The 15,825-nt window shown below is 38.0% G+C and overlaps 1 protein-coding gene across 1 annotated transcript; it reads left to right on the top strand.

Moving 5' to 3' along the window:
- Positions 1-2,557: 2,557 nt before the first annotated feature.
- On the top strand, positions 2,558-6,376 carry foxa3 (forkhead box A3). Its single transcript, XM_051134676.1, has 2 exons — positions 2,558-2,976; positions 3,716-6,376. The coding sequence occupies exons 1-2, from the start codon at positions 2,905-2,907 to the stop codon at positions 4,949-4,951; spliced, it is 1,308 nt and encodes a 435-aa protein (XP_050990633.1). The 5' UTR covers positions 2,558-2,904; the 3' UTR covers positions 4,952-6,376.
- The last annotated feature ends 9,449 nt before the right edge of the window (positions 6,377-15,825 follow it).

The raw sequence follows: 15,825 nt of genomic DNA on the forward strand, positions 1-15,825 counted from the left end.
TTGCTGTAATGCTAAACTTTGTCCAGCAGATGGAAATATTCTACCAACATTTTACAACAAAGAGAATTGTGTTTGATGATTTAGTAAAAATGTTGGTAAGCGGTGGAAAGGAATGCTAAACAAAAAATATATGTCATGTCAAATAAATTAAATTAATACCATTATACTCTTCATGGAACTGGACAAAATGTATAAAGTTTATAAAACAAAGATCTACCTATATAAGAAGAATCAAAAATATGGAAAACGTTTTCAGATTAAAACAACATTTTCTAGCTTTATCATGCAGTCTGTACAACTTAAAAACGACAGATTTTTAATAGAATTAAAATTGAATCGAATCAGAATATAAAGCCTCGACAAAATTATTGGCCAAACCATTTGTCAGATGTGGAAAAATGTTAATAGATTTCATCAAATAATAATGATAATTAAGAAATCAGAGTCTTTTGTACATTTCTTCACCTAAAAGAACACTCATTGTGCACAAAATGTTTATTTAATTGTACTGAATGTGTACTTCAAATCTTAAAAATAGCCTATATTAAACAAACAACAACTTAAGTGGACTTAAAGAGTTTGAATGTAATTACAATAAAACCTTTACAACACTGTAATTACAATAATTATATATATTAATATATTGTTCTTGCAAGACATAACAGTTTTTCGGGTGAACATTTCCTGCCTGAAGGCTGTATGTTATTTAAAGGCTTCCGTGTGAATTCTCCATTTTTTTGACTATCATTAATGACTCACTGCTGTTTGACTCCTCAAAAGCCTTAAGACACGTTTCTAATATTCTGCTTCCTCCATTAGCGTCACCCATTAAGACTATTGTTATCCAATTATAGAGGTGTTAATGAACGATGCGCCGCTGCATTGGCATGAGAAGCGCTGAGACAGCAGGAGGATGTTCAGATGTGTGTTCGCCAATACACCATCTCAAGACACTGCAGGGATTACTGAGGAAGAAAAGCGTGCCGAACACTAGATAGACAAGTTAACAAGCTCGCAAGACATCTTTTTGCATGTTATTTTTGATCATGTGGACCACGGGCTTTTTAATTATTAGACGAATATTTGAAGTGGGAAAAAAATCAGTCGCTATTAGTCTGATCTAATACGTGCTTTTATAAAATTAAGAGCAACTGCTATTCAAAAATTGAAGGAATTCTGCAATTAAATTTAGTTCCAGCTTTTAGCTAGACATTAGATGGCACAAGGGTTGTGGGAACATCTCATAAAGTTGCATTTTGGGGGTCAGGTCTCTCCTAATCCTGTCGACCCCCCGCCAATTGATCAATTACATCTCCATTCATTAGCCATTAGGAAATGCATTGACATTGTGATGTTCCTGTCTGCGCCTAACAACAGATGTGTATTCACATAGCCTAGGCTACTACAGTCGCGCATCGCTGCTGCTTCTTTTTCTTCACGGGTCATTTCAAGCCAGAAAAAAAAAAAAAAAAAAAAATGCTCACATTGAACATTTGTGGCGGAAAAAACTTCTAAATTTGAATCTGCGCTTGTGCAAGAAAATGTGCACGTTTGGCCACTATAAATAATAATAATAGGGGTTTGCTTAAAATACAATACCTGGGGAAAAATAACCTAGTTACAAATATATCTATAAAATAAACAGAACAAAGTAAGATGCATAAGGCCTATCTAATTAAAACGAAAATAAAGTTTTGTCGCTTCATGTACAAATAAATATTTTTGATCCTGTATTTTGCATTTTAGTTGTTCAACGCACATGCCCTCAGGTTTGAGAAAAGGCGGCATGAGATCATTTTTTTAAATCTCGAGAATTAAAAACGGTCCTTCGCTCACTGTGATCGACGTGAAAGTGATAGCCGAGGGGATTTAACAACTTTTAAAGCTGGCACCTCAGATTACTGATGTGGATCCCTGCTGTGATGAGTTTAAGCCCTGATGAGCTTATACCACCCTGAACACATCACTGATGACAGAAGAAGCATTAAATGATTGACTGATGACGATAAATCAAAAGACTATTGGCATCGGTCATAAAAGAACCGAATAAAGCCAAAAACTTCATACCAGAGTATCTAGCTATTTAGCTCTAGACCAAATATACAATGCCAAGTTTACATCGCAAAGGTGGCACAGAAGCGCTTCTGTCTTTAGTGCTGCTCAGAGGTGGCACAAACGTATTTACACAGCAAATGCACCTTTAGTGCATTTGGGGTTGAGGTCAGAGCAGGAATAATGTAGTCGGGCTTTTATGCGCTTATTGCATTTTTATACAGAATTCTGATGCAAGCGCGCAGCCTTAATTTCGCCATGCAAAAAGACGCACATCCTTCTGTAAGCCACAGCCCCAAAATCTTATCCGTTTTATTCCATTTATTTTCATTGTAGGCCTGAAGTTGTCTGGGATGACAATTGAGATGGACGTGTCGGCCGGCCAATATACAGAACAGCAGGGGGCAAAAGAGACCTTTAGGGACGTCTTCCTGAGTCCCGGGGCCTGGTGGGCGGTCCCTCACCTGCGCGTGTTTAAATCCTGGTGAGGTGAGGCTTTCCTACATTACTCACCACAGAGACCTGACGCAGTCTCCACGACAGCTTCAACTTCTCAGGATTACTTGAAAATGTTTACTGGTGCTACCACGCAAAAAAACTGAGTAAACTAAGTTAACTAATCATGAGAAAACAACTCATTGATCCACGGGACTGAAGACAACAGAAGAGCCTAACTTTGTAAAACTTTTTGTAACAGTTCATGCTGTAAAATAACGTGGAATTACAAAGTGTGTCGTTTTGTTGGACTTTTTTTTTTTTTTTATTTTTTAAGAAAACATCTAAAAAAAACTCAAAGGCATTTTAATACACGTTTAGTCTCCTGTCAGTATCGCGTTACAACTTTATTTGGGGATGTTAAGCTCAGTGAAAATGGAATCTCACGAAATTTCCGAATGGAATGCTTTCTACAGTGAGCCAAGTGAGGTAAGTTTGAGAGAAAGTCTTCAATATTCTATTATTTAGATAATAAAATATCTATGTTTTTAAATAGATAGATAGATAGAATATAAAGAGATATAATATTTAAATATTATATTTAAATGCTAGAACAATGTAATAATGTATTGTTGTAATGTTTGTATGTTTAAATTTATTGTATTAATGGCATATAAAATTTTTAAGGATCCACATTCCGATTAGATTTCGATTTTCATTTACGTCACAGTCTTCTGTACCGTTTTTACATTTCAATAGAGCTAACCGAAAACTTTTCTGGTTAAGATATTAGTTCATTCGTAAAGCAGCATTCATTTTTAATCTTCGTCTAATCTTGTGAAGTCCTTGACTTCTAAGTTTTGCCATTTGCATTTAAACTGTTATTTTTAGGACATCAATTTTGTGACTGCAAATACGGCGTCAGAATGGATTTCTTTTTTTTTTTTTACATTCATTTTAATATTTATATGAGAATATAAGTTTTATAAGCATACGTTTTATAAGATTTCTATGTAAAACAAAATGAAAAAGCATTATAACAACGTTAGAATACATTGTAGTTGTAGGCCCTAACTTTATAATATACAATCCTAGCCGAAATACCTTATATTATATTGTGTAAATATGTTTAAAAAAAAAAAACTAAAACTGAGATTTTGTTTTATAGTTACTAATTTGTTTATGAGTTGATGACAAACATTAATGTCCTGTGTTTTTTTCCTTTCAGATGTATTCCTCTCCGAGCGCCATGAACTCTGTGAGCAGCTTGAATAGCTACATAAATCTGAACTCTTGTTCCACATCCAACATGGGCTACCCCAGCGCAGGTCTCAACAGCAGCCCATTGAGCAGCATGGGTGGAGGCCCCAACCACATGAGTCTGTCCCCTGTCGGCTCCTCTCTGAACCCCAGTTCTCTGACCCAGCTGGGCTCTTCTGCCTCCTCCCTGGGCCCCCTCTCGCATTACCAAAGCATGGGTCAACCAATGTCCCAGATCAGCTACCCCTCTCCTACCTCTCTCAACAGGACTAAGGAGATGCCAAAGCCTTACCGTCGCTCGCTGACCCACGCCAAGCCACCGTACTCCTACATATCCCTCATCACGATGGCCATCCAGCAGTCCAGCAGCAAAATGCTAACTTTGAACGAAATCTACCAGTGGATCATGGATCTGTTCCCGTACTACCGCGAGAACCAGCAGCGCTGGCAGAACTCCATCCGCCACTCTCTGTCCTTCAACGACTGCTTCGTCAAAGTGGCGCGTTCCCCCGACAAGCCGGGCAAGGGCTCCTACTGGGCGCTTCATCCCAATTCTGGGAACATGTTCGAGAACGGCTGCTACCTGCGTCGCCAGAAGCGCTTCAAGATCGAGGATAAATCTGGGAAAAAGAACTCGGCGAAGTCTCAGGAGGGCGGCAGCAGCAAGGGCAGCCACAGCGGTGAGGGGATTCAAGAGGAGCACAGTCCCGCCACGGGCTCCGAAGGTGCCGACTCTGCCCATTCCGACAGCTCCCATGCATCGGAAGAGCAGCAGAGGAGCCTGGTGCAGCTGGATTGCCCATCTCAAGCCCCCAACCTTTCACACGGCTCGCCAGTGCCAATTCCATCTTCGGTGTCCTCCTCCATGCCCCCGTCCAGCTCGCACCTGCATTCTCAGGGAATGGGCGGCAGCTCTCACCTCTTGGCCAGCCCGATGCAGCACCTGGATCTGCAGAACGACCCACTGAAGTCCATGGACCCCCACTACAACTTCAACCATCCGTTCTCCATCACCAACCTCATGTCCAACGAGCAGAAGATGGACCTCAAGTCGTACCAGGACCAGGTGATGGCTTACAACAGCTACACCACAACTTCTCCAGTGGCCACCAAACAGATCTATGACAGTGCAGGCCCGTCCGCCATTGACTCTGGGGCCTACTACCAGACCCTCTACAGCAGGTCTGTCCTCAATGCATCCTAATGTGTTTACCAGCCATCTGAACTCTACAGACTCTTAATTGCAGGACTCTCCAACACAGAGCTTGCTTTGCCATTGATAACTAAGCTTTGGTTCCTTAACTCATAAAAATAAAAAAGGCTTTCACAGTGATGCCAAAGAAGAACCGTTTTTGGTTGCTCAGAGAACCTTTCAGTGAACACTTCTTAGAAGAACCATATTTCTCAGTGTGAAGAAACATCTTGATGATAAAGGTTCTTCATGGATCCATGCCAAAAATAGCCTTAAGTTTTAAGAGTGTGTGAGAAAAGTGCTTTCATCAGAACCAAAGAATGAGTTCCAATGCTTTTTTTCCCCAAAAACTAATTTAATTAACATATATTCAGGAACTAAACCTTTTGGTTTTGGATGTAACACAGAAGATGTATACAAAATGATGCCACGTGTATATACCGTTTTGGGGAAGCAGGAGTCAGGCATTTATTTATGAAGGGAAGAATTTAATATATCTTGTATGATTTTGTGTTGTGAAGTTACGTTAACAATGTGATAATAAGAGGACGTCTGCGTGATTGCGGAAGCGTTTGAGTTCAGGTTACTGCTGTGAGCAGGTGTTACTGTGTTACAGGGAAACTCTCCTGTTTTGTGTTACAGCACAACGCATGTTCAGTTGGAGTGCACTAACATACAGTGTACGTGTATGGAGAGTGTGTATCGTTATGCTTGTCCTTTGAAGAAGCTGAAGAAATTACTTTTTTACACTTGGCCATGAAGTCATTTTGTATATTCTGAAGAATTTTTTTGTGTTAAGTATATAGAGAGATAGAAGTTTGACAAAGACGGATAAAACTGTGGTAAATCCAACTGTTTGTTTTACAGACTTCCCTTTTTAGAAATACTGGCAATAACATTCACGAGCTTTCGCTGTTATTCCAGCGCGCCTCGTGGTCTGCTCAGCTCAGCTTAGGCTGTTAGTAAGATCAGCAGACAATGCACTAAGGGCCATTTCCATACAATACTTGCACTAGTGACCTCTCTGTTCTTCACTGCTGGGGAGGGGTGAGATCGTTTTGTTACAACAATGCTTTGTAACTACCTTTTTATCAGAAAATTATACAGACCCTGTTGAAATTGCCATGATGTATTTTTGTAAGATCTCGTCATTTAAAATCTCCTTCAGAGATTTCAAAGCAGTTTTAATAATAAAAACTTTATCTCAAGCCATCATGTCATAAACAAATTTCTTGCAAGTCTTTTTGGAATTTGTAAGAAAGCAGGTCAGAATTCATGTTCTTGTACTGTTTAGTTATATTTAAACCCAGCTTTTTGGCCATTGGGCTTAGAAGATAAGTGTCTTAATATATATATATTGCTTTATTTGGTTGATCGTTTCATGGTATGTTATTAAAGTTTGTTATGTTCTTTTCTTATTAAAAAAAACTTCTCACATATGCTTTGGAGTTCTTTTTATTATTACACATTCATAAAGTAAAAATGTGACTATTGAAAATGTTTTCTTTAAATATTTTAAGTGTTTATTAAAATCTATATAAGCACAAACAGGACACTGACGGGAAAAAAAATGAGCAAAATGGTAACTTATTTACCCCTAAGAGGTTCATATAGTAACTCAAGGTACTAATATGCACCTTTTAGTGGTAGATAAGGAAAAAAGTTGTCCAGTTTCTGTTGTTCCCCTACACATACACAGTTGAAGTCAAAAGTTTACATACACCTTGCAGAATTTGCGAAATGGTAATTATTTTACCAAAATAATAGGGATTATACAAAATGCATGTTATTTTTATTTAGTTCTGACCTGAATAAGGTATTTCACATAAAATATGTTTACATATATAGTCCACAAGAGAAAAAAAATATTTAATTTATAAAAATAACCTTGTTCAAAAGTTTACATACGCTACGTTCTTAATACTGTTTTGTGATGTGAATGATCCACAGCTGTGTTTTTTTGTTTAGTGATACTTGTTCATAAGTCCCTTGTTTGTCCTCAACAGTTCAACTGCCTGCTGTTCTTCAGAAGAGTCCTTTAGTTCCTTCAAATTCTGTTTTTTCAGCATTTTGTGTATTTGGACACTTTCAAACAATGACTGTATGATTTTGAGATCCATCTTTTCACACTGAGGACAACTGAGAGACTCATTTGCAACTATTACAGAAGGTTAAAATGCTCACTGATGCTGCAAAAGGAAAAACAATGCATTAAGAGCCAAGGGGTGAAAACTTTTGGAATTGGAAGATTAGGATCAATTTAACTTATTTTGTCTTTTGGGAAACATGAAAGTATCTTCTGTTGCTTCTGAAGGGCAGTACTAAATGAAAAAAAAAAAATATTTAGGCAAAATAAGAAAAATGTACACATCTTCATTCTGTTCAAAAGTTTTCACCCCTGGCTCCTAATGCATTGTTTTTCCTCATGACGCATCAGTGAGCATTTTTATCAATTCAACTATTATTTTCTCTCGTGGACTATATATATAAATGTCTTTTATGTAAAATATCTTATTCAGGTCAGTACTAAATAAAAATCAACTGTAAGCAGTTCTGTTCATTGCACAACTAACAGACTAATACAGAATTGTTGATGTTGATGTTGACATATAATTTAGATTGTTTGAGACCATTTTCTGTCTATTTTGCCAATTTTGGAATTTGAGATCAACATGATCACATAAACATGCAGAGTAAATGAAGCTCGAAGTACTGCTGTCAAATGGTTATGCTGATAATATAATTTGTAATAAGTTGGAAAACAGGAGCCCACTGTATGTCTAAATAAAACAATTCACAAGTGACATTTTGAAGACCCTTACTGTAAAATCAGGATGAGCAATATAATAACCACGTTGCATGTTCCATCTGCCAGGATAATAACCCTATTACGTTTTATTGTCCCAGGAGCATCCGGCAATGAATCATTTATACCCCAAGAGCCAAAAAAGTTTTCGGTATCATTTTTAAACATGCATTTTATTGTGCTCTTTCTATTTTGGTGTGAAATATCCCACCCTGTCTCTTTTTGTCTCGTTACTTCTCTCCTCTAAGATTGATGGCGGCAGAACTCTGAAGCCACGGTTCAGCTCAGTGTTTTTTGCTTTATCACAGAGAGCTGTGAAACCATTCTCTCTTGTCATGTCACTCTGGAGAGCAAAGGCAGAGCGGATCGCATGCAAAAGCGAGGGAAGGATGAAAGATAGACAGGCCTGGTGAAAGAGAGAGAATGTAAAGTAGACTCTGCCCTGGGTCTCCTGGTGGGAATCTATAGTAGCTATTTCTTCATGAGAAACACAAAGGGACCTTGCTGCTGGGCCTCTAGTCTGATAAGATACGCCAATACGACACTGATATGGTTTCCACGGTAACACAATGGCAAATTAAGGACAAGGAACAGAGGGCCCTTCCCATTATGACTAAACTGAAACGTACCTTTTCCTTTGTGACCTAATTAAGAACTTCGGTTGTTTCAGTCGTAAATGGACAGTTCATTGCAAAATACACACTCTAATGTTGCTCCAGTCAGTAGAGTCCAAAACAACAATGGGACATTTTCAAAATATGTTCTTTTGGGTTCCACAGATAAAATAAAAAGTCATACAGGTTTGTAATGACATGAGGGTGAGTAAACAACAGCAGAACTTTCATTTTTGGGTGAACTATCCCTTTATCCCTTAATTAAATGCTACTTGAACATTCAAGTACATTTTTGGACCCATTTAGGTTGGACTTAATTACATCTTTATATGTAATTTGTACATGTACATGTAATTTTGAACAACATAGTTGAAATTATCTTTACGTGTGCATGTCTATGTTAGTCAATGCATTAAAGTAAGCACTTTTTTTTCACAAGAAAGATTAATGAACCATATTAGCTCTAATAGTGTCATACAATAGACCACTATGTGTTTTCATTTGCACTGTTTCTAAAGTGCGACAGGTGCAACTGATGCTGATAGTGGAAAAACATGGCACTTGTGGCGTCTGTCTTTTACTGGACATTGTGAAGGTGAGTAATAACTTCCGTTCTTGCAGTATTAATGCAGGCTGTTACGAGCCATATTCTGCTGATAGGACACTCACTGATAAGAGACTTTCGTGTATAAAATCACTTTCATCTCTATTGTTACCTTAGTCTTACCACATTACTGATCCTGCCTGCCACTTTTTAAACTGAATTGATCGTGTGCAAAACAATTAACCCTTATGCTGACCTGTTTCTAGAATTACTAGTTAATGTTACAACCTTGGACTAAAACGTACTGACTTTGTTAGGTAATTGGATAATTTTTGTACTTTTTCCCACCTGCTTGTGACGTCCCTGGTCAAAAATGACCAGTCTACAAAAAATTGCTTGTAAATGTCTCATTAAAGGAGAAGTCCACTTCCAGAACAACAATTTACAAATAATGTACTCACCCCCTTGTCATCCAAGATGTTCATGTCTTTCTTTCTTCACTCGTAAAGAAATTATGTTTTTTTGAGGAAAACATTTCAGCATTTTTCTTCATATAAAATGACTGATTTGGTGCCCCAAGTTTGAACTTCCAAAATGCAGTTTAAATGCAGCTTCAAACGATCCCAAATGTGGTTGTAAACGATCCCAGCCGAGGAATAAGAGTCTTATCTAGCGAAACAATCAGTCATTTTAAATGTCAACTGCTCATCTTGTCTTTCTCTTCCCGACCTCTGTTTTTGTTCCGGTTCATGACAGTTAGGGTATGTCGAAAAACTCACATCTCATGTTCTCCCTCAACTTCAAAATCGTCCTATATCACTGTTTTACCTTTTTTGCTAAAGGTGTTTGATCTTCTTTGCATGTTCATTTTGCAAAGACTGGGTCGGTACTTCTGCAGCAATGTAGGATGATTTTGAAATTATTTTTGAAGTTGAGGGAGAAAATACGATTGGAGTTTTTCGACATACCCTAACTGTCCTGAGCCAGAATACACAGAGTTCAGGGACAGCAAGACAAGACGAGCGTTTGAGATTAAAAAGTGTTTAATTTGTATTTTTTGAATGAAAACACCTGATCGTTTCGCTAGATAAGACCCTTCTTCCTCGGCTGGGATCGTTTACAACTGCATTAGGGATCGTTTGAAGCTGCATTTAAACTGCATTTTGGAAGTTCAAAATAGGTCACCATAGCAGTCCATTATGTGGAGAAAAATCCTGAAATGTTTTCCTCAAAAAAACATAATTTCTTTACGACTGAGGAAAGAAAGACATTGACCATCTTGGATGACAAGGGGGTGAGTAAATTATTTGTAAATTGTTGTTCTGGAAGTGGACTTCTCCTTTAAGCTCTATTATTATCAAATGTTGGGTTCAATCTTTATCAACTTGTTTTCTTTCAGATAGCACAGGTTTTATACTTCTTTTAAAAAACCGATTGATCATGGCTTTATTGATCTGAGCTTATGCACCTCAGTTTTTGAGTGAACATTTCCAAAATGATTCACAAATAATGCTTTTTACTCTAAAATTGAGATGCATAAGCCCTGATCAATGAGGCCTACGACGAGTCAGTTCCAAAAAGAAATACAAAATCTGTGCTAACTGAAATAAAACAAAAGAATCCAATATCTGGTGGTAACATAGCATAATTAGACATTTACAAGCTATTTTTTTAAAAAATCAGTCATTTTTGACCAGGAACACCAAAGATTTTTAGAACTGTGCAAGGTTTAATGGTGGCAAAGATGGACAGATATGGAAATAAGGACAAGGAGAGCTAATATACGCACTTGGTTGTCCCAGAAGATGTGCTATGCAAATGACGAGCGCAGCATCCTTAACTGTATCCTGTAGGAGGGGTGTGCTTTGTTGACTTTAGCGGGCGTTCTTTAAAGACGTGCTCACAGGCTTCACGGAGCCACAACCTGTTCATGCCACAGGCGATTGCTTAGGTGTCAGGTTTTTTCAAGGTGTGCCCTGAGGCGGATGGATTTAAACTTTCTTTTCTCCTTTTCTTTTTTTTTTCTCTTTATGAGTGCTGACGTCTGAGTCATTTCTGATGATAGATGAGCCATTTGCATATTAGTCATTAGGAGTCTGTCAGAGTGACATTCATTTGAAACATTTGCATATCAATAAAATGTGCTTTTTCTGGAATGGAAAGTAGAAAGTGACTTTATTAGTATGAATGGTAAATTATGTGGTTTTGAGTGAACTGTTGTCATCTAATCGAGAACGAAACTAAATAATCAAAATGGGTGAGACCAAATGTACAACTTTTAAAATCAGTCATTGCAAAACCCACACTGATAACACTTCTAACTATTCCATGTGCCTTCAGCCTCTTTAGTTATTTTCTCTATGTTGTCTTGTCTCAGAGTACTACAATATTTCCAGTGTATTTTTACTTCAAACCGTCCATTCGCTATTTTGAACACAAGTTACTGTCACTCCATTGGCTTTCTGTCCACAACAGGTTTCGGTGAAGAAACTGAGCCAGCAAAAGAACATAAACAAGAGCGGGAAAGAGCGAGCGAGCGAGTGAGCGTGTGTCACAGGGAGCATTCATAGTGTGCAGGTTAGAGGCAGATAAAGGGCTGGACTTTGCTCTATGGCATGCTGTGGGTGAAGGTAAAATGGCTGCTGATTAGGCCAGACAGAGACAACGACAGCCGGACAGCATGATTAAATTTTCCTTTCAGAGGCAGATTGATCTTGGCTTGATCACTGTGTCAACAAAACAGAGACCTGCTGTTCTCGTCACTGTATAGGCCTCATAGCCGCAGTCAAATGCAGTCTGTCAATGGAGTCAGTTCATTCTACCTTGAGCGTACACTTCAGAGCCAGTCCTGGCTATACCTAAATGCTCCTTCACACAGCTGGATTTAAATATTCTCTTCCTGTGTTAATTCCTTTTTCTAGTTGAAATAAGAAGTGTAAAAAGTACATAAAAATTTAATTAAGTCAAACTATGCCTATAGTTATTTTTTGTAAATTTACAAACCAAATAATCTAACAAAAATGTAAATAAATAAATATCCACATTTAAATGTATTTGGAAGTAAACTTTTCTTTTTTATGTCGAGGTGACTGTAGAGTGTCTTCGTTTGGAAATGTTACCGTAGTTTAGAAGGATAAAACTGAAAGATTAAAAGCTGCACTGAGGAATTTTTGTCCTAAATGGTCTCTCTATCGCCATCTATGGTTGTAATATAATAAAATTACATATAATTTGCGTAATATTAAACGTCATTTGTGCTTCAGTCCTTCCGGCTGAATACCAACAAATCGTACCTATTTTATTAAAAAATGTCATCCGAACAATTTTAGAATAATATCTGCTGTTGTATTTCGGATGTTGTTTGTTCGCTTGATCACAAACTCTCTGTAGTTTGCACTGGCAAGCCATTAACCATTAGCCGAAAAAGCGTAACGGCTAAAGCTAATGCTTTTCCTGGGGAAGGAGACCAGGCCTGCGTTCCAATGTGCATACAATCCATCCTAAATTCTATGGGATAGTAGTAATTTTCAATACTATTTAGGGCAGATAGTACATAGGGTGTATGCACACTGGAACGCAGGGTACAGGCCGTTTTGTCAATGGTGGAGAGGCTTTACTACACTAAATAAACAGCTTTTTAGAGGTTATCATTTAATGAATTGACAGCCTATCTACTAATCTTCAACAAGTTTTACCCTAAACAACACTTGGATTTAACTATTTTTACAGTTTATCACGAAAAAAATGCTGTTTTATAAGAGAAGTCACTGACTTTTTGCGACAGGTCGGATTCTGCTTACAGCACAGCTGTGTTCACACTAGCAGCGACTTTTGTGCATGTCGCCAGTGGACACGCCCCATCCGGTCGCCAGCAGTCGCTGTAGCTCGATGCCGCCGGAAATCGCCAGCTCTCCATTGAAATGAATGAGATCGTGTCACTTTGTCGCTGCCTGTTGCTTGTAGTGTGAACGGGGCTTTATTCCTATGGGCTGTGTCCAAAAGCTCTAAAATGCTGCCTTCGGAGTCAGCATTCCAGAGCAGGAAGGCATCAAGGCACCTCTGAATACAAATTCGATTTCACTTACTGTCTCCGGAGGTACCTTCTTCTGATCGAATTTTGAAGGCAGCATAGATGTATCCTTCGCTGCCTTAGATATCTCACAATTCTGTACGTTCCATTCCGTGACGGCTGAGCTAAAAAAATAGCGTCTGAAAGTTGCATTTGGTGGTCAGTTTGTGTGTAAATGTCCAAACTTTTTGGACTTTTGATGTTATTTCTAGCAAGAAATCAATATTATAGTATCTAAATATTTAAGTTATTAAAATTCATATTTTTGTTGTAGATCATTAAACCGTTACGCTGCCTCCGAAGCCTGTCTGAAATCAGTTTGATAAGGTGCCTTTGTGCAAAAACGCTGCCTTTCGGACGCAGCCTATGGTATTCGTAAATGGCAATAACCTTATATAACCTTATATAACGCGGAAGTAAGCCGTTTTCTGTGAATGTGCGAGACTTCCAGTTCACTGCATGATAATAACTAGAAGAATAAGAAGTGCAGTAAATGGTAAAACTATTTGTACTACAATGTGTGTTCATAATTAAGAAAATACATTAAAGGGTTCATCGGATGCTAAGTTCACTTCTACATGTTTGAACATTAATGTGTGTTGGCAGTGTATGTACAAATCTACCCTATAATGATAAACATCCATGCAGTGGTTTTTAATTAATCTGTAAAAATAATATTCCCTTTTTCAAATCGAGCCATTCTCAGATGCCTGTCGTTGTGGCGTCACACTGACAAAGGCCGCTCCCACGGTAGTTGATTGACATGAGCATCTTACCTCAGACCAGCTGTAACAGTCCGGTCTCCATTGTTTCGATGCCGGAGCAGGGATGTAAGTTAGACAAGAATATCTCAGATTGAGCGTTTAAGTTGTTGTGTTGCTGGATATAGTAATGAACATAGTGGTCGTCATTTACTCCCGACATCTGAGGCGCTGAAGATGCAGTAGATTACTTTTGTTTGTGAAGGGAATGCGCCTCTCGATCTACATATATCCGTCTATGTTCGCACGAATCATTCATTGTCCAGCTTCACTTACAGCAGAAGTGAGTATAAGGTTTTTTTTATGAATCTTCGCGATCGCCTTTCCTAATAATGTGCTAGTTAGCAAGTTTAGCAGCTAAACGCGGCTACAGTAAACAGACTCGTCACTCCACAGAGAGAAGAGAGGGGTGGGGCGAGCAGAGCTCATTTGCATTTAAAGCAGCATCGACCAGAATGAGATGATTTTTGCAGAGCTGATTTTGGCAAGGTAAAAAGGGTGTTGTTTTACACAACCATTGAGAATTTTTAACCAAAGTATATTAGAGACTTTTCATTAAGACCCTGAAGAATCATATCAACTTGTGAAAAATGGGCATCCGATGACCCCTTTAAGATAGTATGATAAGATACACCAGTTTGCTATATCAAGCCGCGTTTTCTACAGTTTGGAAGCAGATATGACATTGGAAGCCACATTAAATTTACAAATGGAAGCGGCCGCTCTTACAGGAAAAAAAAGTGAATATTTTCACGAATTTCCCAGGTGGTTAACAGGGTTTACTGATCAGAACATGTTAAATGCTAGCTAGCTAACTAGTTTAAACAACACTATTTTTGTAGCTACAAACCGCACCCTTATACACGTAGCTGGACCTTTTTCTGTTTAATGTCTTGATGTAAACAGGCAAAAGCTAATGAGGTAGGCATATGATTTTTTGCAAAATTAAAATGAATAAAAAATAAGCAAAAAACAGAAATTTAAACAATTTTGATTTGAGAGTTTTTATGTGCTTGGCTAATGATGTAATGTAGTTAATTTTTAACCAAGCAATATTCTAGTGCATTTTTAATGTTTACCTATAGGCTATTTAGGGTCACAATACAATTACAAATCCATATGTAAGTATTCAATAGTACTTTTAATAAAGTCCAAATAAACAAATAAAATCATTCTTATAAAGTGAGTAAGTAAAGTGAATACATTTTATGTGTGTGCCTGATTATCTGGTGCTAACACTGACCAAACTATGTTGAAACTACTCTTTTGTGTTGAAGAAAAGAGTTTTATATGGTCTACAAGTCACATAGAGAAGACTGTGATACGTGTGACTGTGTATTAGTGCTTCTGTGATTTATGAGGCCATGAATGGTGGTTGTCAAGTCAGGCTGTGTTGTCTTTTGGTCTAGTCACGACTGACACTTTCTTCCTGATCTGTCCCCTTGTGTCCACATGGACCCCAGATGTGCACAGACATTCCTGTTGAGTTCATTCCTATAGTGTCTTCAAACATACACACAAACCCTCCAACCTCACCTTTGACCTCTAAAGACACTTTCGAGATCAAATAACTGACTAAATTGATAAAGGCCCTTCCAAAAACATGTTATTTTCACTGTTGAATCTCTGTATTAGAATTGCTATTTTGGTCATATTACTAAATATCTAAAAAGTGGCCAATAGCCACATTGTATCATCTTCCACATCTCCATACGTAATAAAAAACTTTCTCAACAGAGTGATAGTGTCTAGAGTATGTTAAGGTTAGTGGGTCTAAACTATAAGTGTTCGTGTGGAGTTTGACCACAAGACTACACCTGAATGACTGTCGGTCATAACACAAACATAAAATATGGCAGACTGATAACAAGCAGGTGTAGACATATTGTGTTGAATTATCTGCAGAAGCAGAACACGCCTCCTCTCCTGCGCTCATACACCGTTCATCTATGCAAACACTAGTTTTATTGGTCACAGTCCATCACAGGCTCCGCCCCCTCATGTATGACCTCATCCACCATGAATACTCATTCTGGCATGTCAAAGATCCAATCGGTTATTCATCATGGTAATAGTTATACTTTAACTGTCC

The sequence above is a fragment of the Labeo rohita genome, chromosome 18 (assembly GCF_022985175.1).
Source record: "Labeo rohita strain BAU-BD-2019 chromosome 18, IGBB_LRoh.1.0, whole genome shotgun sequence".
Classification (NCBI taxonomy): Eukaryota; Metazoa; Chordata; class Actinopteri; order Cypriniformes; family Cyprinidae; genus Labeo; species Labeo rohita.